Consider the following 26,646-nt stretch of genomic DNA (forward strand, 5'->3'; position numbering starts at 1 on the left):
TAAGCCGCGGTTTCCGGTTACTACGTCAGCGTTCATCCTTATTTCGAGTCATGGTACTTTTTTTTTCTGTTTGATGCTTTTAGATTTCTCTCATGTCAAAATTGGCTCAGAGGTTGGCGAAATACTCCCCTAATGCATTATTCAACCTGGAAGGGTTGATGCGTCGTCGTGGACTGTGTCAGCAGGAGTCCTGTATTAAATCTCTACACGTGGTTAAGGACATTACTCAATGTCTAAAGCGAACCCCCTGCCGCCTACCTCCGCAAACTCACGCACACACACACACAAAACGGTGTCTGGAGAACAGTGACCCACTTCAAACTGTCCAGATTGGTGAGAAATGTAGTTCGCATATTTCATCCTGGGAGCGAGGATCCCATCGGCGGACAAGCTTTACTTATCCAGGACAGCGTAACCTTAACCCCTTCTCACGTTCCGAGCGCCCAAAGGAAAACGAGCAAGAGGAAGTTATTGCATGTACACCCTTAATACCTGCGGCCTGATCCACTGGCATTAAACAACTAATTAACTGTCTGGGCCTCCGTTTCTCTTGTTTATCTGAGAAGAGACCATCCGGTGGATTCCCACACTGCCGACCCCCACGTGACTGTTGGGGGTCCAGGGAACGTCCGTCACTCCGTGCCGGAAAATGCTGCTGTGAGGAGATGCTGACGGAAACCTCAGATGGGTGTGAGGAGACATTTGATTTGGGAGCGCGTGTCAGGAATAAGAATTTGAGCGGTAAATTGCAATCCATGCCAAATGAAAGTTGGATTTGGGCAAAACATATCCAGAATGTGGTTCCTTGGAGTACCAACACACACACACACACACACACACACACACACACACACACACACACACACACACACACAACAATGTCAACGTGGAGCGACGACCTGTCAGACTCAACTGGAATGATCTTTTTGGGAGCTGTAACATGATCTATGTATGATCATCTTTAATACTGCGCAAAACTCGAACGCTTTAAATGAATCCCGGTAGGTCAGGGAGAAGGATCTCGATTTGATTTATTTCCATCCATCCATTTTCCGAACTGCTTGATCCTCACTAGGGTCGCAGGGGGTGCTGGAGCCTATCCCAGCCGTCTTCGGGCAGTAGGCGGGGGACACCCTGAACTGGTTGCCAGACAATCGCAGGGCACACAGAGACGAACAACCATCCACGCCCACACTCACACCTAGGGACAATTTAGAGCGCCCAATCAGCCTGCCATGCATGTTTTTGGAAAGTGGGAGGAAACCGGAGCACCCGGAGAAAACCCACGCAAGCCCGTGGAGAACATGCAAACTCCACACAGGGAGGCCGAAGCTGGAATCGAACCCGGCACCTCCGCACTGTGAAGCCGACATGCTAACCACAAATAAATCAAGGCGGCCCGGTAGCCTTGATTTATTTGTTTCATACAAAAAAAAAAATGAGTACTTGACTCGTGGTAGTTAAATTTTGGTGGATTCCCCCCCAGGTGCATTGTTGAAAGACACAAATGCATATCTTCCTTTTTGCATTCATGCCTGCCACGGCCTTCATCACAAGACTGACCTTGTGGAGTTGATTAGAGTTCCGCGTTTTAATGACAGAGTCATTAAAGTTCATTGCCATGCTCGGCCTAAATGCAATGACTACCGCTCAAAATGGATCCCAATTCAGTGTCATACATCATCATTCTTGTAATATTTCGCCTTTTTTTTCTGCATAAGGCTGTTACATTTTAATGTAAATAAAAAATAGTTGAAAAAAAAACATGTAATAACCTTCCTTTTGACAACGCTACCATCAGGGGTCCTTGAGCTCAGTTGAAGAACCGCTGCTCAATAGACATGCACAGATTTACTAAGTGATACCTTGCTCTGTTGCTAAAAGCAGTGCGAAAAAAAATGGCGGCGATGTCAGGAATGAAGTTGCCAAAAAATAACACAAAACTGACCCAACAGGCAAGCTAACTCGGCTGTGAACACCGGCGTGTACTAAGCTCATCCCAGCCTGACGCTAACACCTGCGACGCTAATTGTTTGACACCGTGGAACGTTATACAAGGTGCGCGCACACCGCCGGTCGTACGTCTTCATTTCCAAACGTTCTTGGACAAGCAGAGATTTGCCTAATTGCGATACAAACGATGGTACAGGAAGCAAAGCCGTTAAATTGAAATGATTGTGACGACGAGACGCCGGTGGCAACGGGAAGGAAGGAGGGACGCGAGCAAAAGCGTGTAATGGATGGCACTTTACTGTATTAAACCTCGCAACGACCTCGCGCACTTGCCGCTTCCCCCCCAAAATGACTTCATCTCTCCAATTAGTGCGACAAACAAGATGGAGGAGGTGCGGGGAGGACAAGGAGGAGGAGGAAGAAGAGAATGGACACTGTAGATGACAGAAAAGAAGTGACGCACACTCTTAAATCACTGACATTGATGACCAGCGTAAGGACATCAGCAAAAAAATAAATTGAGCTCCAAGTGCATCTTAAAGAATGACAATATCGCCCACAAAAATAAATATATAAAAATATTTCGGATTCATTTCAATTTCGTTACTGTTGCGTTTAACTCATTCACTCCCAAAGACGTTTTTAAACGTCTTTTCAGACTTGGTCCAGAATTGTCCGCTACTGAATGAGTTTTTATAACGCCGATTTATTGATGAGTTTTCAGTTGGACCCGTCTGTACTTTCCAACAGTGCATCGGTGTGTGAGGGCGGGTGTGATGGTGCCATGGGTCACGGTAGCGGGAAATGAGCAAAAGTGAGTGGGCAACGCGGTCAAGGGGAATGACGAGCAGAAGACGGTGAAGAGAAAGTGCGGCGGGAGCACACGCGGCGATCCAAAAATCAAACTGCAACTCAAGAAATATTCCTAAATTGTCTTTTTTTTTTTTTTAAATGCCCAACATTCCAGGTTATACAGCCATCTGATATATTTTTAATTTAAAAACCAGGGTGAGCGCTAGAGACGAGCAACACTCCGGGGCTGCGCGGCCCAGTAAGTAGTTCACCAATATCAATGCGCTCCATCAAATTGAAGCCAAAAGGACTCATGATAAGGCCAGCTAGCTCATTAGGGCCAACTCATCAAAGTCCTGACAAAACAAATGGAAAATACTCCGAGCTGTATAATGAGAGAACGCGCCCCCGCCCCATCCACCCCACCACTCCTCCTTTGCTTAAAAAGAATGAGCGGTTACAATTTGGCTTTCAGGACGACATTGTATTTGGCCAACAAGAACAACTTTTCCCCAAACTTCTCAAAGAGACAATAGATTGAACACCCAAAAGGTAAACTGCCTTTCCAGAGTTGTTGATCTCAACAAAACAACATCAAACAAATAAAATTGTTGTCATCCGACGAGTCACGAGCGATTGTCTCTTGTTTTCACTTGCTTGAGAAGAACGGCAAATTCGGACGGCTACGATTTAGTAACCGTGCAACGATGTGACTTTAAAAAAAAAAGGATTAGCGGTCGCTCAGTGATAAAGACCGCCTGAAATTAATGGAAGTTGCCGACCTCTGACCGTCATTACCGCGGAGGCGACCGCTCACTTGCGTTTGTATACGTCAGCCTCGCGGAATCATCTCTCTATTGACAAAGGCTGTCGGGCCGCGAGTTGGCAATGTCCCCGCGGCTGCGTCCGTCAATCGGTTGACTGAGCAGAAGCGGCCTTTGTACGATCAACCGGCGAGATTGTACGTGCGGTGAAAGCTCATGGCCAGGCGGCGATGTTTGAAACGTTTCAGCTGCTGAGGTCGCATTATTAATTATGGTGAGTTTGGAGGCGTGGCTTAACTCTGAATGCCTGATAATTGCTTCACCGCTCCCTTTTTGTTGTTAGCTCTCGTATCCGCAGCTTGTATCCTGCATTGAAGAGGACAAACAGTACTGCGGTATTAAAAAAAAAAAAAATGTCATTGCAATATTTTGGGTATGGCCAGCAACCACATTAAAAAAACGTCTTTTCTTTTTTTATGTGGTTGCTGAGCGCAAAGCAAAAATAAGACGCAATCTTCAAAAATTTGTCCCCATTATCCCGCAATCAGGGTTCATCACTCTACAATTTCAATTTCTCGCTTACTGAAATGTTTGAATGGTCCATTTGGAATCGGTCGTGCTCCTACCAAATTGATTAGCGCGTCAGGAACGAGAAGAGCATCAAAAGTGCAAAGTAGACTTTGAATTTTTTTTCAATTTCAGGGAAGCCTTGATGTTGAATTGATGATCAACGCAAATAACGTTTAAAACTCGGCTCACCTTTAAACCGTCTCGCTGGACTTTTCTGAGAGGTCCGAAATTAATCAAGCGTAACCTTCTACGGCATGAATGTGCTGAGCTATGTACGGATTGAGTAATTTTGGGACAGATTTCTAAGACGTACTCGAATGCCATTGCTAAGAGGCGATAAATGTTTAACCGTCCCCTGCGCTGTTCAGCATGAGTAGTCTTTGAATATTTAACGCATAAACGAGTCAATGTCGCCGCTGATAGTAAGTAGGCGGCCGCACCTGGGGGCTTATCTGACTTTTTCCACTCGGAAAGAGCCCCGGGGTGGGTGGCGATGGGAGCCTCACTCGTCAATATCAGAAATACTCTTGCGCGCATCCGCACTCGGGCGTTTGACGGTCATGCTCCAACTGCGGCGACAAACCAAACAGATCAGCGAGCCTCGGAGGAGGTCGTACGCGCGTCTGCCGCGACGTAATCGCCGCCTTCAACTTTGTGCCGCTCGCTCCAGGCGGCCACGTACGAGAAGCCGGCGGCGTTAGCCGCCGCGACGCGACGAGAGCGTTGACAGATCGTCACGCTGCGCTTCACGTCAACTCGAACGGGCGTCCAAATCTGGCACAGAGGACGAGCTTTTTGCATCTTGAGGCCCTAATTGGACCTGAGCGGGCATCTTCACGCGAGGCACCGAGCCAAACATAGCCAACCATCAAACCTGGCCTCGCATCCTCCGAAGATGTCGCGTCAAAACGCGTCAATCAAAGACACAAACTGGCAGGACGTAACCGCGCGCTACTTTTAGACCGTCTCTGTAAAGTGCCTTCATCTCAGCAATCTGCTAACTCGCTCTGTCACTGACCTCATCTCCCTGGAGCTTTAAAAAAAACATAAAATAATCAATCATTCAACAGATATTTACAGAATATCTTCTCGTGGGCTTTGATCATCCCGTTGAGCCGTGAGCGAGAATGGCGCTAGCTTGAAACGCTCGATGTTGATAAAATGGGCATTTAAAATTGGGAAACCATCGAAGTGTTTTCAAGAAATATCTTTGGGATACAGTTCGGATAAATCCTTAGGGAACACATAATATTAGAAAGCTTAGCCGTTGGAAGTTCATTATTTACCAAGACAGATAAAGCGATACGACTAACTTTTATTGTAAAAGGCATCAAAAACAACTGCACGCCCTGGTCTGGTCGCTAGCCAATCGCAGAGAACGTGAGCCAAACGACCTGTAACTAAGATTTACCACGAGGAGTTAAAATTACGAGAGTTCAATTCAGATCGAGCCCAATATGAGTTTCTGAAATTCTCACCTAGCCAATTTTATTCCATCTGAAAGCGATACAGCCGACGCGTCGGGCATTGTTGGCAATCGAGCTGCGTCTGATCCACGGCCCTTGTCATCATTCGGGTTGCTGGTGAGGTGGAGCCTACCCCGGTTGACTTTGTTTGAGAGGTTGAGTACATCCCAGATTGGTCGTCGGGTGTTAAAAATGTGACGTGAAATAAGCAGTTTATGTTAGCTCAGAACAAACTATCGAGGAAAAGGACTCGCGCCGCATCGAGAACGCTGAATAAACTTGAAGGAGAGCGCGAGCAGCCAAAATGATTGCTGGTGGGTGCAATTCCGTTCTCAGGGCCTGATATCATGCGACAAAACAGAGCAGATTGGAAGGAATCGGAGACGAGAGCGCGGGCTCATTTCCATCCGTCGGAAACGCACTCGAGTAATAATGACATGCGAGCGCACGCATGCGAGGACCGAGACTCTTCAAAGAGATTGTTCGCAGTCGAGTTGTCGCCGTGAGATTGAAGCCAACTCATGGTGCTCGGTGACACGCGGGGATGGGCCCGACACATCAACCGTTGCACGGGTGTCAAACTCAAGGCCCGGGGGCCAGATCTGGCCCGCCACATCATTTTATGTGGCCCGCGAAAGCAAATCAAACAGGTCAACTTCCCTGATGCTTGCTAAAATCTCTCCCAAAATCTAAAATTCTCACATGCAATACATAAAAGACGTATTGTAAGCATTCTTTTGTAACCAAACCCCTCATAACAGTCACTTATATGATAGTTGAATAAACCGTTAGTGTTGACTCCTTTTTATGTGGTTTCAGTCGTAACAGCCCTCCAAGGGAAACGGTAACTAAAATGTGGCCCATGATAAAATGAGTTTGACACCCCCTGAAGTATTGCATTCGTCGATGGACTGAAGCAAAGCGAAAATGGTCCAGCGGTTAAAAACAAAAGTTACTGTTGAGGATTCGGAATCCACTCAAGTGTCGGTAGCTCGACGTACCGCATTCTGGCACTGCTACATGCACATTAACGTAGTCGCAAAGTCATAGTTACGGCAAATGGATTATATGTAAACACTTTTCACACGACGGCAAGCGAGGAAAATGGCGGCCTGGATGGAAGCTAGATGCTTGCGAATTCAAAGCATGGCCACGGTGGGATGCGTTCACGTAAACGTAGTTACTAAGGAGTGATTGGTTATTTTCCAGATGATTGATAACGGAGAAGCATTCAGATTCCCTTTCCTAAAAGGAACACAAAAGAGCGAGTGGTCGTACCCAGAGAGGGTCAAAAAGCGGCGATTCACCCTTTCTCGCCGATGCTTTCCTTTCATTATTTTATCCTCCTGTGATATCGTCTCTTCTCATCTGTACCGCAAAGAGGAAACGACCACAAACAATGAAGGCCGCTGCAGGTTTGGAGTGGAGCAAAGAGGACAGATACTGATCACTTCAAACACAAGCCGAGCCACAGAAATGCGACAGAGGGCGGAAGGGATGTTATTAAAAGTTGCCACGCGCGGCGACAAATGCAAAGAACATGCACTCAATTTCCGCCGTTACTCTCAACGTGTGGCTTAGCCTCTTTGCGGAGTGATCCTGCAAATTTGCCGCAGTCGGGCATTAAACACATCACCTGGCATCTACCCAGCTTGGACTTTTACACAGAACACAGCGAAGCGGGGTAGGGTATAACCGCAGCTTTGCGCTCTCACACACACCACAATCAGATAATTAGTCACGTGCCATTCATGTAAATGTGGCAACACTCAACAATGCGCCCTCTAGTGGCTTAAGACGTACAGCTCAATTTCAGCTTTACAGTTTCTGCATGAATCCTGTGAAATGGGACTTCTGGGGTTGGGAGGGAGGAGGGGGGGGGGGGACTTGATGGTTATTTCAAATGTGCTGTCATAATCACAAACGTGTTAGTATAAAAACGGGGAGCTTCCCATTCTGGACGCAGACAGACAAGCGGCTTAGCGTTAGCTTGTTGGCTCGCAAGCAACTCGGCAGTAAACTGCTAGACGACTACACACACGTTCTTAGAGGCTCGCAGACCAAGTGTAGCTCACTGCACATCTGGACGACATCCGGACCGAGAAGACATGATACACATACCCACACACACACACACACACACACAGATACAAAATGGATGCAGGAGTATGATTTCGGGGAATTGGTTTTTGTCTCCTTCTCCTCTTAAGTTTCCTTCCCTCCCCTCATTCTTTCCTTCTGTTCTCTTTGTCTGTTCGCTAATCCTATATGACAGAGACACAGAGCACAAATCTCTCTGTTGGCAGAGGGAACGACCCCCACCCCCTCCAAAAAAAAAAAAAAGCACAAGAGAGAAGGAGATTGACTGTTCAACACCAGTTCAAGTGATTTATGAGGCTGGACTCAGCGCTGGAACATATGTAGACACTCCTTGTCTTTTTTTTTTTTTTTTTTGTATAACACACACACACACATTTCTGAAGAGTCCCATCTTGAAAATCACTTGTAATCGCCCCCAAACACCTCAGATGAACAAATGAGTCAAAATGACAAACACAACTCATTTCTTTCAAGGAAAATTCTAACTGACATTGAATTTATTTTTAATTTTTTTTACCATGACAGTCGCCGATTCAAGTCAGGATTCATCACCTTTCTTTCCAGGTTAGCTCTAAACATGGAACGTGGGGGACGGTGGAAAAGCTACCCGGGAAAGGCCACCCTCCACCGCGCCGCCGCCCAGCTTCGAAACAAACTGTGTAATCAAATTTGTTTATTTGCGGCGACGTGAGCAGCGTCGCTCTTCAGCGGTCGAAGTCCGAATGGCACGCGGAGGTAGCGTACAAATGAGAACACTCAGAATGCACCTGATGACACATTTGTTTGTTTGTTTGGTTTTTTTTTTTTTTTTTTGCATTCACCTATTATGGTTTATTTTGTTTTTACACAATTCAGATTCAGAAAACGACTTTATTTATCCCTCTGGGGCAATTAGAGGATACATTGAATATTTATGTAAATGACGTTACCATTGCACCCGATGTTACTTAATTTTGCTTTGAATTTCAGCTTAGCAGCTCTTGGCACTCCCACATCATTTTAAAGGGAATCACACTCGCTACCATTAATGAAAGCTCTTTCCGCCATAATAAAATACAACATAATATCCCGTCAAATGGCTCTGGGCTGTGGGGGGGAAAAAAAGAGTGCTTCCAGTTACAGTAAGTGACGAAGAAGGGCCATAAAAGCCTTGACAACATAAAGGATGCACTAAATAACGATGACGTTTTTGCTGGCTGCAACTCTAAAGTCTAGCCTCTCTTCCGAACCACAAAACAAGACGGGCGAGCGGGAGCAGGCAGTGCCAAGGCTGTATCGCAAACAAAGGCTGTAATTATTGGCACTGATGTGGCCGCCCTGACAAGATTGAAAGGCAGCAAATGATCGAGTGAGAAAGGGGGGTGGGGGGATGAAATGAGGCGCTGCAGTTCAAGAATGATAAATAAAAGAGCTGATAGACAGCTGATGCAATACTCGTGTTATTGTATCGCCGCGTTAGAATTAGCCAAGCCCAAAAGCCTCTCTCTCGCTCCCTCGCTCCCACAGTAATCATTCAAACCTGATTGCTCTGATCCCTCCATTCTATTTATCGTTAGACCAAACTCTCTCACACACACACACACACACACACACACACAGATTTAAATACAGACGACAGCTACAAATGCATTTTAATCATACGGTTATCCGTCTGATAGCTCGCATATACTATCAATAGCTCGCACCGCGCACGCAAACTCTTCGCTTGATCCAACACGACGGATGACCACACACGCAGGCGGGAGAATCTAAATGGAGATGAGTTCCGCGTGTGTAAGATGAAACCTTGATCAAGCCGTGCTTTTGTTCAATCCGAGTGCGACACTGTTTTTAAGACGCTATCAAAATGTAATCCTTTTGTTTAGGGCGCAATTTGCTTTGAAAGGCCGGGGATGATAAATGTCTCCGGAGTAAGCTTTTGGTGATAGGTTGCAGTGAAGCCCTGCTCTCGTAAGTTTGGTGATTTCATCAGAAGGGATGGATAGGAGCACGGCGATTGTCAAGGACCGATCCCCGTTCGGGAAACCTGCCGGCAATAGCGCGAATCGTACAACACGTTGGAGCAGCGTGGCGACCACAAAGCATCTGGCGCTGAATTGTAGTTGGGGCCAGAAAAACGTCTTGTCAGGTGGAAATATTGCAAGGCTGCTCCAATGGCAGGTGATGAGCCTTGGGAAAGGAAATTCCATGATTAGAAAAACGGCAAAAACGAAGGTGTCGAAAGGCCGATGGCTTCGCTCCTTTCCAAACAAAGGACACCTTATCGTGAAATAGCAACAAAAAAAAAAGCGAGGTTGGAGTGGTTTTTGGGACAGACTATTTTACAATCACCGAAACCAGTCATGAAAAGTAGTTGCTGACCCCCCACCCTCCCCCCGGGGTCTTAAGTGAATGACGCAGCCGGCGAAAAAAAAACCGAGGCACCGCGTCAAACGCGGCCACTATTTGAGAAATAATGATCAGAGTTCCTTGAAAAGGAATACAGTTCCAAATCAATGCAGACCTTTTACATCTAGTTTATCTGATGTCTGACATTCCAAAGATTTTATGAGCACACCCCCACACACATATAGGCGAACCACCCCCCCGCCCCCACACCTCGCTCACCGACTGAATGAATCGCTCCTTGTCTGCGAGCTGATGGAGCGATAAAGTTGGTTTAAACAGTCGCGGATACGCCGCGGAGGCCAGAACATGTGTCTTACATCAGGAGAGACTCGTGTTAGCGTCGGTCGGCATAAAAAAAAAAATAATAATAATAATTTAAAGGCGGGAGTGCAACATGTCTCTGCCATTCTCCTATCAGCTTTTCATCTTTTGTCGCAGAAAGCTGCAAGTGGCACTCAGGGAACGTTATCCTCCATCTCCCATGATTCATTTGGTGTTCCACAGGGCAAGGGACAGGACACTCCCATATGATTTCATTTGACTGTCTGGATACGGCGGGAAGATGAGGAGTTCCATTTTTGGCTTCTCCGGTTACTTAGCGGCCAGATTTGTCCATTTTCATTCCTCACTTTGCTTTGAAAACAGCTCAAAAGTGGTGATTTCACTGCTTGTTTCTTTGGAACTTGTTGCATTAAAGGTGGGAGAAAAAAAAAAAAGATGTGTTGTGAAAGACATCCCTCTGGGGGAAAGGTTACAAAAAGACCGCCTCCGAAAAGTATCCCTTGGACACACTCAAATACACACACACACACAGAGCTTTGACACATGGACACACACACACACACAAACAAATGGCGCAAAGAAACACAGACGGACACATGCAGACACAAGAGGCATTTGCGTGGCAAAACGCGATTACAAACGGCGAAATAAATGAACTCGTGCAGCGCGGTTGCCCAAACTAGATAAGGACTTATTGGCTGAGCCGGCACAATGTGATTTGTAGCTTATCGTGAGGCTTAACAGGTACAAGATGCAAGGCGTAATAACGTTTAAACAGATTGGTTGGGAATAATGGGGGCGAGGGGGTCGGGGTCATCACTTCACCTCAAATGTTTCACTAGATTAAGTCTTTCGACATTTTGAAGTTTGAAAGTTGGCTTTCTGTAACGCTACTCCTTCCCCAACGCCTCTCCATGCAGCATTGATACTTGGCTCAAAGAGTTAATAAGTAGCCCGCGATTAAGCCCGCGATTAAGCCCGCGATTAAGCCCGCGATTAAGCGTCTTCAAAGATCTAACAGAAATGGTTTCGGGGATGTGGGAGGAGGGCAAAGTTTTTCAAGTCACAACTTAACAAATTGCATGTCATGTAAAATAAAAAAATGTTAAAAAAAAACATGCAGAGTGACAACTCAAAAATAAGTACCTAAAATAATAATGATTAATTGACATTTGTTTCAATTTTTGTTATCTTGCCCGTGCTCAGCGACAATGTTCTTTTTCAATCGAGCGTCAATGATTTCTTTCCAACTTCAAAAGCTTTGAAGACAAATGTTTCAAGTTGGAACGTAGGCGAATGTATTTGGGCTTGATATTTTTAGATCCGGCTCCAAAGAAGGCTGAGCGGTTACGAACCCCAGCGCACGTCAAACACGGTGCGTGTGTTCAAGCATCGCAACGTATACCACGGGAGCAACGTTGGTTGGTTGCCATCTGCCTTGCATCGCTTGTGGCTTTTCACTTTGCTCTCGTCAGTACATCCTCTCCTTTATTTGAACATTTTGTGATGAACCCCAAAAAAATGTCCGCGCATCCCAACTGGAAGCCCGCCAGGTGATGCTGCCCCGCATCTGGAGCGCCGGGTAGGATTGCATTTTGCGGTTGCAAACGCTGGCCGTCAAAGGCCAAACAACAGGGGGAAAACTCTTCGGCGTGTCACGTTGGCTCGCGAGGAGGGGGGGCAGAGGCGGGTTACTAAGTGAAAGGCTGCCAAGGCGGCGCGTTTCAGACCTTATTAGGTTGTTCTTTTGGTGATGCTTAACCCCCGCTCAAAACTCGGCAGCTGCTGCCAACTCATGGCTCCTCCCCCCACCCCCACCCCCCGTGCCCTCTCTCCCTGTATCTTCCCCCTCCTACGTCATCCCTCTGTCTTTATTGTCTTCTCCCATCGTTCTTTGATTAGTGTCTCACTGGCGGTGGTCTCGAGGTAATAGAACACTGGGATCCCGGCGGTGGTGCAAAACAGAAGGCTTTTGCGTGACGATGATCCTCCACATGTGCTTTGCACGGCATGCTCATGTGGCTCGCTGCGAAGCCAAACATGCAAGCTTCCGCTGCCCCGTTGCAATATCGCACGGGATACTTGAAAGATGGTGTTTTACAAAAGTTTTGATGTGGACAAAGCACGCGGGAAGCGTAACACGAGTAAAAATACATTGACGCTCTAGGACTAGGGAATACTACTCAGTTTAACTCATTCACTCCCAAAGACGTTTTTAAACGTCTTTTCAAACTTGGTCCAGAATTGGCTGGTACTGGATGGGTTTTAAGGAAGTATGAAAATAATCATTATCTGCAGCCATAGTTTGAATCATCTGTCATGGACGGAGTCGAATCTGAAGCAGGCCCAGAAGTGTTTATCAAACTAGTAGCCCTTATTTTCTAACTGCACGGTTGTCGGATTTTAACCTACAGAAATTTTGAGACATTTCATGTGAATCATTTCTATTTTTTTTTTTTTTTAACCTGCACAGCTTCTGGGCATTTATGGCATTCTTATGACTTACAACTTTTGCGGGAGCAACTGAAGTCCAGAAAACGACTTCCAAGTTATATTTCCTGCAACCTTCATTTTGTGTTGAAGACTAAAAGATATTCTATTTCAAGTTGCATCGAATCTAGCCGAATAGACTAATGCTGCACAGTGGATTTGTGCCACCATATAATAATTACGATGTCTGCATGGATGGAGCTCAAATTCCTCAGGCAGTCGTTCTTTCCGAAAAAATACAATTAAAAAAAAAAAAAAAAAAGAAACGATGCAACACTTAGTACAGGTATGTCATTGGGCTGCCACGATATGTATTCTAATATGAATACTACAAAAACTTAGAGGCAGAGGGGGTTGTTCTTGAAGAGTGAACCATGTAGATTAAGGGATTTACGGGCGTGCGGGGGTGGTGGCGGTGGTGGAGGTGGTCGTGTCTATTTAAAACGTTTTTTATCTCGGCGTGGAGTGGAAGACAAAGTGCCTCGAATGGAATCGTGAAAGCGCAGCATTGCTATGGATTCCACTAATGGGGAACATAAAGACGTTAAAAGGCACAGCCGAACTGTGTGAGTCAAGATGTCTGGGCGGGGACGCAACAATTCTAAAGATAAATTGAAAGAAATGTTCAAGGACATGCAAGCACAGTAAGTTTACAATAACACACACGCGCACACATAAGTAAAGGGCACATAGCTATTGTTCGACTGCACCTGGGCCATTAAAAAAAAAAAAAAAAAAACGCGTCGCAGGAGCTCAGGGACCTGAGCGCCTGGATGTTTGTGTGAAGCGTGTATCGTGTTTGTGTGCGTCCGTTGCAGCGCAGTCTCAGACGCCAAACATCTGTGGCAACGAGGGGGTGCTTTGAGAAACGACTGAAAAAACGGCCGCAAAAGTGAGGAATGATTGAGGTACGCTAACACCTAAGGATGTCATTATTTACGCCGTAATCACACGTGGCCCACAGATGGCAGTGCTTTAAAATACGCTAATATGTTTTCATTAAAAACAATAACCACTCACACAAAAAAAAAAAATAATGATGAATGAACATCATCCAAATGAGCCGGAAAATACATTTTCCATTCAACCAGGCCTGGAAAGCCATCAGTCTAATGTGAGAGAAAAAAAAAAATTGTGGCTGATCAGAAAACTGGAGGAGACGGTATTTTTGTGGCCGATGCTATGAAGGACTCGTATTACTCTGCTTTGGGGCATTTATATCTTCGGTTCAATCGGCTTAAATATGGGAAGATTCACATTTGTCTCTCTTGCACAACTTTTGGGTGATTTAGGGAAGTCTACTTTAAATAGAAGTATTTATCCTATTTTAAATCATGCAGCTTTTTTGGAGAGTCACCGTCGTCTTGTTTCAAACTAACTTCCTGTCTCATTTAAAGTGGGCATTGTAGTTGTCTTATTTGAAAAGAACAAACACACCACTGATTAAGTCAAAAATTTGATGAGGTAGTGTGTCCAAAAAATAATCCTGTGGGGGGGGAGAAAGAAACAAAACAAAACAAAACAAAGCCATGTGATGACCTGAAAGAAAACAGATTGTGCCGCTCCTATCCATGTGACCTTTTAGGTTATTCTTAAAGTGACAGTCGAAAACAGTTGATATTAAAAAAAAAAAAACAGCTCAACGTCGTTTATTGTCAGAAAACCATTATCGTTAGTCGCCAAAATTCATTTACACATCTCTACTCATGTTCACTTCATCCTCTAAAAATATGAGAAGATCGCGAGCAATATTTTGTATTTTATGGACATCGTCAATCTGTTTCCTCTTCGCATGCTGGCAATCAACTTTGCCCATCATCATTTTCCAACTCAAACCATTCTGCGCACATGGAATAACTTAAGCGTCTCAGCAGCTTTCATCAATTCTTTAAAGGCGAGAAGAATCCACCCTTCACATAATCCGTCTGTACATGCCACAGCAATGCAACACAATATATTTTAGTTTAAAAAGAAGGTGCCATCCTGTTGCGTCGAAGAGAAAAGAAGGGATGGGGTGGGGGGGAACAAAGCAAAGTGCTGTTTGTGGAGAATCGGGGTATCCAAGCTGCATCGCGCCCGTGGAGCAGAATTCATAAACACACTTCGCGCATAGGCGAGAATTCCTAATGAGTGAAGACCTCACGGGGGATGTGGTGGAAGGGGGTGGGGGACGAGGGGGGAGTAGCAGTTCGGGTAGATGCCGAGAGGAGAAAAAGCTTTCACATCGTATCAAGCATGTGCGCCTCTTAGCGCGCGTTGGAGCGAAAATCCGCCGTTCACAGTTTTAACGCAGCGAGTGCGGAGGCACGTGCGCGTGACTGGGGGCAGTGCGGCAACCTTGCCAAGAGGGCCTAGGACGGCCAGGGTTGCCATGGTATCGCTCGCTCACAAACACACACGAGCAAGGGTGTGTCTGAAGAGAAGTGGATTAGCGTGTCACGAAGATAGCTTGAGCCTGCGTGTCTGCACAAAAAAAAAAGACACACGGAAAAAAAAAAAAAAAGAAATTGCGCAGCTCTAAAGTCCTTCATTTTCAGAAGTCCATATGACTGAAAAACGATTTCAGGCTGCAAGATGGCAGATGAGCGATAGTTTGCTGATGATCCAGCTTTTTGTGTGTGTGTGTGTGCCTCAGTTATTTTCCGGCTGTCGTGACGGCTAACGCGGATGCAGAAACTGGTGTTTCTTGAACAACGGGTTGTCGTTGCTACAGTTTGACAAAAATTTCATACGGGAATTACAGATGGCCATGGCATAAAGTTATCCACGAATATTTTAATTTTTTAAAAACCTGCAAGTGGTTTCGCTATCCTCAGCTAGTCCCGCAAAACCTCACATGTTCACTGTTTTATTTTGATTACACTCAAAGTGTCTGTTCACACTGCAGCTCATGTGCGAATCTGTTGTTGTTTAGCGTCACAGTGCCGATTTTACGTTTGACTTTAATCTCACTTGAAACATAAAGCAAGCGCTTGTCATGCGGGGTGATAGAAGTCAGTAGACAGATGCTTCATCTGTTACATGTGGCAATGACGTGAACAATTTTTGGTTCATGTCTCCATGAAATGAGGAGATCGAGGAGCATAATCTCATTTCCCCCCAAAATATTTCTACCTCCTCCCGCCTCACTCCTCTGTCAATCTGAGATGAGCCACTACATTCGGGGTTATATTTAATGCCGCGTGACGTAATATATTTTATTTGATTTTTTTTTTTTGCGTGTACGCGCCACTCAACATCATGCTTTGTGGGACTGGGCCACAAATATGCAGCGGCTTACGAGAATGAAATTTACAGCATGGGACTGATGCAGAAAATTGGCACCTACTGGTAATATGGTAAATAAATCAATTGTCTGACACGTTAACTGTCAGGCGACTGTGCAAAAGGGTGTCATGTCAGCAGAAAAGATGGTGAAAAGGCAAGAGGGGGGCGGGGCGTCAAATTAACTATTGGTCAGGGGTCAGATGGACATTTAATCTAACCAATCAGCTTCCTAATTACACAAGTGCTGCCAGAATGCTATGTACTGCCTGTGCATGTGTGCGTGGAGCTGGCTAATATTGCGTGTAGAGGTCTTGTTGGAGCAAAATGAACATCTGGCCTCAATATTGGTTCCATGTGTGAACACACACACACACACACAAGCATGCGCACAAAGCCTGGGGTGAAGCGCTCCTGCCTTACACACAAAGAAAGAGAGCGAGGAACAGCACACAGGCAAGGGTACAAAAAGGACAGGAAAAAAAAGGCGTACTAAAAGAACACATGTGCACTGTAGCTGATTGTAACAGTAATTGATGTAAACGCCTAAATTACAGCAAGGAGCTAAAGTGACCACTGTGTTTGAGCGTTGCCATGGCAACCCGATGAAAAACACCTGGCCGGCGCAACTGGCGGCCGGGGCGGAACATCTGTGTCATGGCGCCCGGCCCGATAGCCACGACGGAGGCCCAGGCCGGGCGCCAGCAGCGACGTGACATGGGTGTTAGGCGCACGTCAAACTCGTTCGACTGCACAACCCATATTGTGAGACAGGAACCGCCGCGTTGTAATTAGATGCCGGTTCAAGAAAACGTTTGGCTCCCAAACAACTGCGGGTTCTCCGTCATAAATAAGACGAGTCAAAAGAGATGCTAAGTTTAATATGTTTCCCGAAAGCTGGTATTCCCGGCAGCGCCGCAGCGAGCAAGGGAGTAGCTGAACAAAGAAACGAGAGTGGTGACGTGGATAAAAGGAAACCTGTAGCACAACTGGGAAATCATTCAAAGGCTAATAGGAAGCCAGTTAGCATGATGACATAAACATGATTTTCAGAAACAGAGGGCTCGCTCAAGGACTTCCCCAGAAGAACGTACAAAACCTTCACGCTGGACCTCATCTGACAGAATCGCTATAGCAACCTGTTGGAAGAAGCAAGGCAAATAGGAGGGGGAAATTAAAGAACCAAACCCCAGGTCCCGGGAGTTTTCAAGTCAATTTACAATGGACTTCTCGCCGCTGATAAAATAAAATGGCTGGGTAGCGTTTGTTTGAGTGCTGATTCTATGGTGAAGTTAATAACTGTGTCACTTTAGGACACGTCAAGGTTGTGACGAATTTGCTCCTCTCTTTTTTTTTTTTTTTTTTGCGGGATGCATCGCCACCAGCTTGAATTCAGTGGACCTTAATTCATCACAACGCTAGAGGGCTACATGTTAGGTCGAGTAAGATTTCATGGTTGTGTCAAACGATTTCACCCTTCTGCCACCATGCTAGGTCGCTACATGTTAGCCTTTTGAACGTTTACTTGGCTGTGCCACAATTTTCCATACCGGGTGTCTTACATGTTCGTCTTTCAGAGATTTTCTCACGTTGTTGGTTTCTGTACCCTCGATGCCACAGTGATGACTGGTATAAGCACGGACTCTAGGCTAGCCAACAGCCAGCTAGCCGCCACACGCAGACAGGACACACACTTTTCTTTCCCTTCCGAGCATGGCCGTGTTTATTTGAGCGTGTGTCCTGGGAAATGTGACCGCACTACACCAACAAATGGAACAATCCGGCAAACGTACGTCTGTGTGTGTCAACAAAGATTGCCTTTTTGGATGACAACCAGTCTCGGCCAAAATTAGCCAACAGATCCCACGCCATTTGGGACAATGTAACGATCTATGCTACATGTCAAACACACATTAAAGTTTCATTATAAATTAGTAAATTTGCCTTTGCTTTGTTGTCGAAGATGCCACAAGATGGCACCACAGACGTGTCATTGGAAAATTTCCAGTGGCGTCGAGGTACGATAAAGAGCTAAATCTCGATTTGGAGAACAACGTTGTATGTCGGGAAGGAGCTCAGTTCAGCTTGGATTATTAGCAGAATCGGTCATCAGAGTCTGTATATGTGGACTTTTTTTTTTTTTAAATCAAATCATCACATTTATTTGAAAGGAACTACGAACATCAGCAATTATAAACAATTTTACTCGCAGCAGGGTTCCGTCCCCATTACTCATGACTAGATTAAAAGCAATGCCTTTAAAAGACCACTAGGTGACCGTATTGTTTCAAGTTCACTTTATACGAGCGGACAAGTACTACTTTATTTTAGTTTTAAAATACTGTGAAGTTGCATCATTTGGGAGCTAAATCACTTTAGATTTACCGTTAAACTCACGCACACACAGACACACATACACAGACAAGCATAAGCTCCACCATTTCCTGTGGCGGATATAACGGGACGTTAAATTATCAGTACGGAAAATAACTTCAATTCAAGCTTTAATTTCCTTACAAAACACACGCGCGCTCAGATGGAATGCAAATGCGGGGACACAACGCAGATAATTAAGTACACAAGCCGAGGAGGGCTCAGTTGGAGACACACACACGCACACACACACACACACACACACACACACACACACACACACACACGGATTTATGCAAGACAGAAGAGGGGAAATGGAACGCAATGTAATGAGAAGTTTATGTAAAACACAACTCTGTGTGTATGTGTGTGTGTGTTTTTTTAAACACAATTAGCTCTGTCAGGCAGAAATGTAAATGAAAAGAACTTCAATAATGAAAGTTCTCTCTGATATGCCCAGAGCACACGTAGCCATTTATCTGACTACACGTCCCGTCCCAGCACTGGATAAGGGTGAAACCTTGGGGGACGTCCAGAGTTTGCCATTCTAGCAGAAATTAACTGTGCTGAACGGGGTGAATCCACAATTTTCATCTCTAACTGAACTACTCCTGAATCTTCAACGTGCCATACTGAAGTCTCCTCTTCTCCATTGCTATTTGATAGCATGTCCACCTCATAAACGATGACACAAGATTGCTGGTTAGCCAGCCATGTTGCGACCGACATGACGTATATTTGTACAGCCGAGCGCGTACTGCGTTCTGGAAAAGTGATCAGCTTTATTTTTAGCGCAATGATCACGTGAACAAGACTCCAAAGCTTGTCTCATTAAATCAGCCAAAGAAGCAGAAAGCCACACTGGGAAGAGAAAGGTTGGCATCATCGGTGTCACAAATCTCAACGTGTCAGCAATCGAATGCTTCGCGAGCATCCGAGCCTTTAACAAGAAACCTTTTCTCCTTTGCTGGACTTGCGTTTGCCGATTATTGATTTGGGTGTGTCAAGTGAGTTGAGGGAATGGAAGAAAGAAGCGGGTCGATGCGATGGCTGGGGGAATAAGCGTATGAGACGCACACAGGGAGGATGAGCGGGAATTAAAAAATGGCCATTGTCGCATGTTTGGATGAAATATGATTTAAGCTCCTCCTCACTCCTTTGCAGTTTTGCCTGCTCGAAGGCTCCCCCTCCCGCAAAAATGAAACAATTTGACAGTAGCGCATGATAAAAAAAAAAAATTAAAAGCACTTGACTATGTCAGAGTTGCGATTAGTTTCTCATTTGGGTGTTGCCATAGTGATTTATATTATTTTGGGGGAGGTTTGAGCAGAGTCAAAAAAAAAAAAAAACAACCTCAAATGATGCAATATTCATGCCAGTCCTTTGCCCTGCCCCACGACGATGAGTCGAAATGATGAGTCAACGGCAGGCTTGTTTGTGTTTGTGTGTGTGTGTGTGCGTGTGTGTGTGTGTGTGTATGTATATGCCATGGAAACACAGGGTAAATATCGCATTGAAGATAAAGCAATAAAGTATGATCGCTTACGGCAAGCTTTACAGGAATTGGTCATGTTCGCACAGTGTTTGCGCTTGCCAACGTATCGCGCAGGAAAACAAAATACAGTCGATTCTCGTGTCAACGTACGCTGTCGGCGTTTTCACCCTTATGACGTTCACATTTCAAAGTCCAGATTTCACGACATTCATTTTCATTTGCCGATTCTGCGTACAACAAACACCTTTATAACGTCACGTTCACGATGACGCCTTCATTTTTTCCCACAAAAATAGCGAAAAGGCCTTTGTGACAACCACCCGTGGGAAACTAATTGCCGCCGGCACCTCACTTATGAACAAAATGCACAGTGTGGAATTTCCCTCCGTTGCTTAGCAACGCTACATATTGACTCATGCATTGTTGTACTTCTGGAGGTCCGAAAACGTATGTGGTAATGAAACGGAAGCTAATATCGCTGCCTGGGAAGGCTGAAATTGTCTCTCACTTTTGAAAGGGAGTCTCAGACGAATTGGCAAAGTCGACGATTTTGTCAATCATCCGTAATGGCCACAAAATCATAGCAGAGTTCCAAGCCAACAGATTGAAAGATGATTGTCAATGGCTTTGGGGCGTGGCACATCCTAAAGTGATTGACTGTTGGCTTTGTCGTCTATGGCGCGTATGTTTTTTACATCTATAAATGATCAGGCTGTGTTATACACTGTAGATGGCGGCCATTTTATTGGAAATGGTTACATGGAACCACCGTGATAATGTACAGATTTGAGATGTCCCTCCATGTGGGTTCTCACGAGATTCGACTACAATGCGCGTTTTATGAAAAAGGTTGTTTGACACCCAAGGAACGGTCGTGAAATGCGTTTACTATTTTGGTTTGCAATGAGGTAAAAAGGCTGTGCCTCATACTGAGTGGGTTCTATTATTTGATCTCCATATTAAATGTCACAGTTGATTTGGATTTAAGAATATATTTGAAAATGGGTCAATTTGCCGCCTGAGTGACCTAATTCATTGCAGCCTCAAACTGTCACCACTCTCAAAATCTTCCAAGATGTTTAAATTCACATTTTTAACACGTGTAATACAATCGCGATAGAATGTCAAAGCACTGGGCATTACATTAAACTGCGGGATGCGTCTTATGGGCCAGGGAAAGCAAAGTGGTCAAACCTCTAAAAAGATGCAAAGAATGATCCGGACGGACGATCGCCGAAACTTTGCATTGTCTAGAGTTGCAATCGTGACTGGTCGTTTGTCTGGAGGTGCAGCGCAATTGGCGGCAGACCGAAGTCGGCTGGGAGAGGCTCCAGTTAACCGGTGACACGAACGAAGACATAGTTTCACGTTTGCCTACTGTCACTAAGTATGCAAATGATTTGTCAGTACAACCAGACACTTCCCCATGCAATTAGCTCCGTTTCCTGTTCTTTGGCTCCCATCAAACAAAAGCTCACCGGGCCCGATTTCACACGAATGTTTCAACTGCGAACTGGTTGAACATTTCAGGCACAGTTCTGCTCATTGAACCCCAAATTGGAGCGCTTTGGTGGCGGTTTGAATGTTCTAATGTGATCAAGATGGAAACTAGGTCACGTAGTTCACTCTGAATGGGTTAATTTTTCTCTTAACGACTCGCCTCGTTGCTTCTCATCTAAATGTTCTTTCCTTTTCTTAATGCCCCACCCGAGAAAATGAGTAAAACTCCTTGCCGACACACCCTGCCTGTCTGCCAAGTGGTTGCCAACACATCATGTGCGTGCGTGCACACACACACACACACACGCACACACGCACACGCGCACACACGCACACACGCATACACTTCATAATAAGCAGGCCGGTACAGTGCATTCATACACAGCGATATGTTCTCAGGCACCGCATGAGCTCAAGTTTTGCCACTTCGATGGGCGCGCGGGCGTGCAATTACTCTCTGTCACCGCCCACACACACTAAATACGTGTGGGCCTGTGCTGTTTTCATGTGATCATTGCCAATAAGCTCTGAGACTGCAGAAGACCACAATCTCACTACTGCCACTCTATGACATCACTTATGAATTAAGAGTCGTCCCCCCGCCCCCGCTCCCAAACTCCCAACCACGGAAAAGTGGAACTTGACGGGCGGGTTACCATGGGAACTGTCAAAAGTTTGCCTGCACGTCGTCACTAAGGCGATTGTGTGGCATTGTCCACTTGGTGATTATCTTGTTCTCAGTCCCAAGTTAAACTGATGAAAGGAAATGTTGCTCTTTGGAAAAGCAACCGTATTTTTGTCACTCAAATGTTAATATTAAAAAGGTATACATAAAATGTAGGGATCTGTTTATGTGAGTGCACACAAGTCATTCAGCCCTTTCGCAAAAGTATTTGAATTCAAATAAAAAGCTAACAAAGATGTGGTAAGAAAATAATCCACCCAAATTTGATGTCTATAATAAAGCGAACTGATTTAAGTGGGAGTGGCAGAAAAGAGGAAGGGCGAAATGATTGACAGGAGGGTGAAAGTAGGCAAGTGTTCTGTGGACGTGTTCGACCTTACCCGCAGCAGCGACTGGGACTCCTCTTTAGCAGCTCCTCCTTTCACTTCATGAACTCCTCCACTCCCTCCTCCGCTTGTGTATTGCTGGGACGTCATCTGGCTCATTTTCTCCCCTCCGCTGGGTGCGGCACCTCCACCCGGCCGCCCCCCGCCACCGTACAGCTTAGCGTCTCCCAAAAACGACTTGGTATCTCCAAGGTAGACCATGCCGGGCGAGGCCACGCCGCCGGCCCGCTTCTGCTGCGAGGACTCATGGTTGGCGGAAACGAACGCCACGGACAGAGGTGAGGGGAACGGGGAGAGGTCGGGTCCCATGCGCTCCTTGGGCACCCACAGAAGACCGTGGGCCTGCTCGCCGCCTCTCGTCTCCCCGAGGACCCAGCCTTTCTCGCGTTCCCTCTCTTTCTCCTCGCCTCCCTCGCTCTTGACGATCTCCTCCCGGCCCCCCTCGGCCAGGCGTCCCTCGGGCGGCGCCAGCGAGTAGAGGAGCCGAAGATCCCCCTTACTCTCCTCCTTGATGGCCAAGGTCGAGGGCGCCGAGCAGCCGTTGGCCGACGGCGTCAGGGACGGCGTCAGCGCGGTTACCGACAGCGAGGCGTCGTGACAGTGGGCCGAGTTGAAATGGTCGAGGAGCGCCGACGAATCGGCCGCCGTGAAGTCGCAGTGGCGACAACGACAGCACGCGTGGACACGCCTGCACGGAAACAACAGAGAAAACAATATTTGAATTTAAAAAAAATGGCAGCACTTGTGTAAAATACTGATACTTCATCAATAAAGAGTTGTCATGCTGTTCAATGACCAAGTTAAGCTCACCGTCAAACTAAACATAAAACCAAAGCGATAACGTATTTACAAACAACATTGCCTCCAGAATGTCCCACTAGCCCAATGCTAACATATAATGGAAAACACCAGTGACATGCTACGAATTAGCATTGAGGTTTTAGGAACCTTGGGTATTTGAACATAAGTCACGTTAAATTTCTTGACTGATTCAAAGCACTTCAAACACATCCGACGCGACGACAAAAGCCGACCTGTAGTGTCTGAAGATCTCCTCCTCCACTTCGGTGATGAAGTGACACTTGGTGCAAGAGTACTCCTGGCCTGCCTCCTTGTCTGGCCCGCTGCCGCCCCCATCTTGTTCCTCGGCCTTCACGTGCGCCGGGCCCCCCTTCAGGTTGATCAGGCTGTGGCAGCCATCGTAGTGCTGCAGTAGCACGTCGATGTCGGCGGTGGCGAAGGCGCACTGGTCGCACAGGTGGGTGACGCCTGAGAAGGCACCATAATATTCCTCTGATTTCTCGCTACATCGGATGCCGCTGATCATTCTTGCAGCTGTTCGCATTGACATCGAATAAATGACGCCGTAGCATATTTATGCATTCTTATTCATGCCGATAGTATTCCTGGTGTAATTTTCAGCTTTCCATCAGTAAATGTATCATTTACTCGATCGTAGTGTAGATATAGTTCCACTGCTGCTGATGAATTAATGGTCCAACTCATTATCTATAAACTCTCGAGACACAAATCTCTGTTCTTAACGTGTCCTATTCCATTCTGTGTAATTGGATTTGACTTTAAGCCCTTCCTGGCGATCCAAATGAATTACCTTGCGAGGCAACGGGGTGTGAGGGATGAACAGTAGACGCTGACGTCACACTTGGGTCACTTCTGGGATGAGGAGGAGGCGTGGAGCCGCCCGCGTCGTGCAGTTTGGCGGACGCAGGGAATTTGGCGCAACATTTTGGACAGGTGGGTTTCCGGCATGCAAAGGGGTGGGACACCTATTCGGGGAGGGGGGAAAAAAAATAAACCAAGGATAACGCAAGCTCCATTAAGTATTTAAAACCCCTGCTGGGTTATGCTTTTCATCTCAGCAGGGAAAATCAAAGACCTCGCAGGGATATGTGCATCATTATCCTAATGATACCATACACGACGTTGCTGCTTGGACACAAAGAAAGATGGAGGTGTCTGTCCGTAAACTGGTGGTTATCAAACTTTTCTGGTCAGGGACCGCTGACGAGGCAAAATTTCCATTGCTGTGGTCCCTCTCATAATCCTAAAGCCGATTAAAAATGGTTACCGAGTGCAAGCGTAATGCCACGGGAATTCTTTTTTGAACATTTTATCCTCGGTATTGATGACGTGTTGAGCAGGCGTTTCACCAAATTGTGTTTTTTTAGTATGCTGGCCCCCATATGTAGATAGGCCCTTCTTAAAAATATATATATATATTTTTTAAATGCTAATTATTTGCCAGACCCACCACCAATGAGAAGCAATGAAATCAAAAACTCACCTCCCCCAGGTGCTTGTGCGGCTGACAGAGGCCCTGCGGACAGTACATGCAGTGCTGGATGCAGCATCGGTGGATGGAGTGGTTGTGCTGGTAATGCAGCAGCAAGGGAGCGACCACGATCACGTCGGCGGCGTGCGCCATGGAGTAGCGGAAGTCGCACAGCTGGCAGTTGTAGCTGGTGACCACGGCGTCGGCGTCGCCGCTGTTGGGGTCTCCTGGGAATCAGGACAGATGCGGCGTTAGGCAAAAAAAAAAAAAAGGACGAGAACACTGGGATGTTTTTAAGGGTCACAAAACAATCCCTCGGGGTTGATATTCCGCGAGACCGTGATTTGATTCAAGTAGGATTCGGGGGTTCGACGGGAGTTGATGAAGGAACTTCGTTGACTTCAATCAAACCCCTTTCTGAACGGCCGGGCAGTTCATTAGGTTTCATGTCACTAAAATTACCTTGGTGGGCACCGGATGACAAATCCTTGCGACTTTTGGACAAAACGTGGTCTCTTTCGCCTTCCCTTCTGGAGTCGTTAGGGCTTGCCACGTTCATCTTGTGCCGTTGCTCATAGTGTTCTAAAAGCTTGGCCGAGCCTCCGGACCACTCGCAGCTCCAGCTGCAGAACTTGCACCAGTAGTACGCCCGCGCCCCCTCCACCGGCCAGCCGAAGGAATCCGGCCGAATGGGGATGGAATACCCTACCAGGGAATCGTCCTCCGCTCTGACCGCCACTCGCTCCGCCCCATCCGGTATCGGACTCCTCCCTTTGCTCTGGCCGTCGTCGTTGGAGAGGGGCGTGGCCGGCGGGGTCTTGGCTTTGTTGGGATGAGAGGACAGGAAGTGCTGCTCCAGTTCCACCGAATTGCTGCCCATGTAGGTGAAGTTGCAGAATTTGCAGCGAAAGTACTTTGTGTTGCCCTGGCAATCGGAGGTCTTGCGGCCGATTCCGATAAGCGTGCCACCCAACGTCACCTGTTGAATGAAAATATTTCTTTCAGTCCGGAGTAGAAACGAAACAAAATCCCGGTGAATCGGCATGACACAGATTTGATGTGGCAGCTCGACTGAGGATGCGTGTCATGATCCAAACACAATGGGGGCCGCTACAAAGAAAAAAAAAGGCCCCTTAGCACTCGAGTGCGTACTCTCTGTATGCACGTGCAATTAAATGCTGCTGCAACTTCAACTAAGCAAACCCCCGAACATATATTCCAGGGCAAGTTTCCACGGGATGAGGCCACGGCTGCGAGGCAAAGAAACCTGACGCACATCTGTTTTTTATTACGCTGGCCCCCGTACACTGTAGGTGATTATAATGTGCTGTTGCTGGCTAGATCGGCAGCGCGGGGGCTTACAATGACATTACTACCGTACGACGTGGATTTATCTGCGAGCAGATCTGCGGCCTCACGTGGACGCTAGGCGGTCCGGCGGCGGCAGTTTGTCAACGCAAAAGAAATCCTTTTGGAAAATCCAGATGTGGCCGCTGGAATTTTGAATTGAAAAGCAGAAACGTGACATCATGTGTTCGTGCATGGCCACGGGCCAGGAGGGATGATGACTTTCTTTGATGTTTGTGAACAAAACGTCTTTAGTTACGCGGCAAAATTGAGCTCGGCGTTAGCAGTGGAATGACGGTAAACAGGAGCGACAAACAAGCACGTATCTCGGGGGCTCTCTTTTTCCACGATACCGGGTGAGCTCGATGTCGGCGCAGTTGAGGACCGTTAAAATATGTATGATACCTGTCATTTGGATGATGACAGGTAACTTGGCCCCAATGTCTGCTTCAAACCAAAATGGCAGACTTCCTCATTTCATTTCAGACGGGGATCCTG

General features: G+C 46.4%; 1 protein-coding gene across 10 annotated transcripts in view; it reads right to left on the bottom strand.

Annotated features, from left to right (window-relative positions):
* Positions 1-26,646, bottom strand: part of trps1 (trichorhinophalangeal syndrome I) — a 96,800-nt gene that overhangs the window by 10,432 nt on the left and 59,722 nt on the right. For all 10 annotated transcript variants that reach the window (XM_052070297.1, XM_052070299.1, XM_052070295.1 and 7 more), the window contains 5 exons: positions 25,264-25,780; positions 24,814-25,028; positions 24,121-24,295; positions 23,543-23,777; positions 22,503-23,196 (listed from right to left, as the gene is read on the bottom strand). In XM_052070297.1, coding sequence (XP_051926257.1) covers positions 22,503-23,196; positions 23,543-23,777; positions 24,121-24,295; positions 24,814-25,028; positions 25,264-25,780 — 1,836 coding nt within the window. The remainder of the gene's footprint in view (positions 1-22,502; positions 23,197-23,542; positions 23,778-24,120; positions 24,296-24,813; positions 25,029-25,263; positions 25,781-26,646) is intronic.

The sequence above is a fragment of the Hippocampus zosterae genome, chromosome 7, assembly GCF_025434085.1.
Source record: "Hippocampus zosterae strain Florida chromosome 7, ASM2543408v3, whole genome shotgun sequence".
Taxonomy (NCBI): domain Eukaryota; kingdom Metazoa; phylum Chordata; class Actinopteri; order Syngnathiformes; family Syngnathidae; genus Hippocampus; species Hippocampus zosterae.